The following is a 2,093-nucleotide window of genomic DNA, read 5'->3' on the forward strand; positions in this document are numbered from 1 at the left end:
AACCACTTTTTCTCACTCCTATTAAAATATCCATCTTTCTTTATTTCTCTATTTTAATACTTACACCCACCTTTTCTCTTTCCAATTGAACACTTTAACTAATAACTCTTAAAATCTCGTGTCGGCTAAGCAATGTGTCATCTTAGCCGGGATAAAGGGAGTATAAAATTAGATCACACATTCCACTATCATTTTCCATCCACTTTATTTCATATTTCTTAAAACTCGCATCGAACTCAAATGGAACTCCTATAGATAGAGGGAGTACAATTAAACAAAATACCCATTTGGTATTACCCATTTTAAGTATATTAGCTTTTGATGCTAGAAAAAAAATGTTTTGATCCATATTTTACTCATCAATTAAGTTAGAAAGCGATTTGATTATTAGTTTTTTACTGGATCACTAAATATTGACCAAAACATATTAATTAAGACCTAAAATTAAACGCTTCATGATTAGGAACAATTTTTTTTTTTTTTTTTGCTAAATATATATATCAATGTTGGACTTTAGTAAATCATCGAATGCTTCATCAATTAAATACTATATAAAAAACTAGACATATTTACTTGAAAATTGCTGCATTAATTGGTGTACAGCATGACATTCACGGGTTGTCTCAAATTCAACTATAAAACATGGATGAAAGAAAACCCAAGTCTCAGACTCAAAACCTCACTTCCTACCCTTCTTGAACCCTAATTCAAGCATGGGTTCAAAAACCCTTGCAATGGTGTATGTTTGCATGTTATTCATGTTAATCTCATTACCACCAACCCACTCTTGCCCTCAACACTGCGGACCACCTTACCCGCCTTACGGCGGCCGCCCCTCTCTGCCCGGCCACCACCACCCCCATCCACCCTTCCCTCCCAAACACCACCCCCTCCCACCCTCCCCTCCCAAGCACCACCCTAGTCCCCCTCGGCCGCCCGCCATCGTGCCTCCAATAATCATGCCACCTCCGGTCATCACTCCACCAATCATAAACCCGCCTGGGATCATCCCGCCCATCATAAACCCTCCCGTAACAAAGCCCCCGCCTTCGTCCTCTTATCCTCCCTACACCCCTCCACCTCCGCGGGCTACGTGCCCTATAGACGCGCTGAAACTAGGGCTGTGCCTCGACGTACTGGGAGGGTTAGTCCACGTGGGAATCGGAAACCCGGCGGAGAACGTATGCTGCCCGGTGCTACAAGGGCTCCTTGAGTTGGAGGCTGCCGTTTGTTTGTGCACAACAATAAGGCTTAAGCTTCTCAACCTCAATATTTTCCTTCCTTTGGCGCTGCAGCTGCTGGCGACGTGTGGCCTCACGCCGCCACCGGGATTCATGTGCCCGCCGCTCTAAACTTTCTGCTCATGGAGATGGAGTAGATGTCGCAACACAGTTTGGGCTTTTGTAATACTTAATTTTCTGATTAATTTTCCTAAATGTTTTGTATTACTCCTACTACTTGTGTGTTTACTTGACTAAACGTTTGTCATCTCTGTCTTGTCATTAATAGCATTATTTCAATTTCTGTTATATTTGAAATTGCTTGGTAGTACTATTTACTTTTATCCCGAATGGCCAGCGATATGTGATGGATGAATATGAATAAAGTCGCATGCATACTACTCCCCCTGTTCCAATATAAATGGAGTATTTTTTTTTTTATGGGACTTTATGTAGTGTTATTTTGTGAGTTTAGTGAAGAGAATGAAGAAAGGGAAAAAATAGAGAGAGTGATGTTTTCATATTTAGAATTGTACTCCCTCCGTTCAGTAATGGAGACAAAACTTTTCGACACGGAGATTAAGAAAAAATTGTGTTAGGTGAGTTAAGTAAAAAGAGAATAAAGTGAAAAATGAAAAGGTAGAGAGATGAAGATAGAAAAAAGTAAGAGAGAGTAAAGTAGGTGTGGAAAAATGTGTTGACTTTTACTAGAAAGGGAAATAACTCTATTACTATGGAACGGACGGAAATGGAAAAACGCGCTATTACTATGGAACGGGGGGAGTATCATTTAGTGTGGGATATTCCAAAAAAGAAAATGTGGTAAGTAGGACAGAAAGAGTACTAAACATGGATAAATTTAGTAACACTTCA

At 40.0% G+C, this 2,093-nt stretch overlaps 1 protein-coding gene across 1 annotated transcript; it reads left to right on the forward strand.

Annotated features, from left to right (window-relative positions):
• Positions 1-652: 652 nt before the first annotated feature.
• LOC125196287 (uncharacterized) lies at positions 653-1,529 on the forward strand. Its single transcript, XM_048094740.2, has one exon. The coding sequence runs from the start codon at positions 714-716 to the stop codon at positions 1,350-1,352; it is 639 nt and encodes a 212-aa protein (XP_047950697.1). The 5' UTR covers positions 653-713; the 3' UTR covers positions 1,353-1,529.
• Positions 1,530-2,093: the final 564 nt, after the last annotated feature.

This window comes from Salvia hispanica, chromosome 4, assembly GCF_029641045.1.
Source record: "Salvia hispanica isolate PSC_SH4W2 chromosome 4, Shi_PSC_v1, whole genome shotgun sequence".
In the NCBI taxonomy this organism is placed as follows: Eukaryota; Viridiplantae; Streptophyta; class Magnoliopsida; order Lamiales; family Lamiaceae; genus Salvia; species Salvia hispanica.

Bases quoted from the DNA above. Each gene is read 5' to 3' on its own strand.
- LOC125196287 (XM_048094740.2), top strand. From the start codon at position 714: ATGGGTTCAAAAACCCTTGCAATGGTGTATGTTTGCATGTTATTCATG.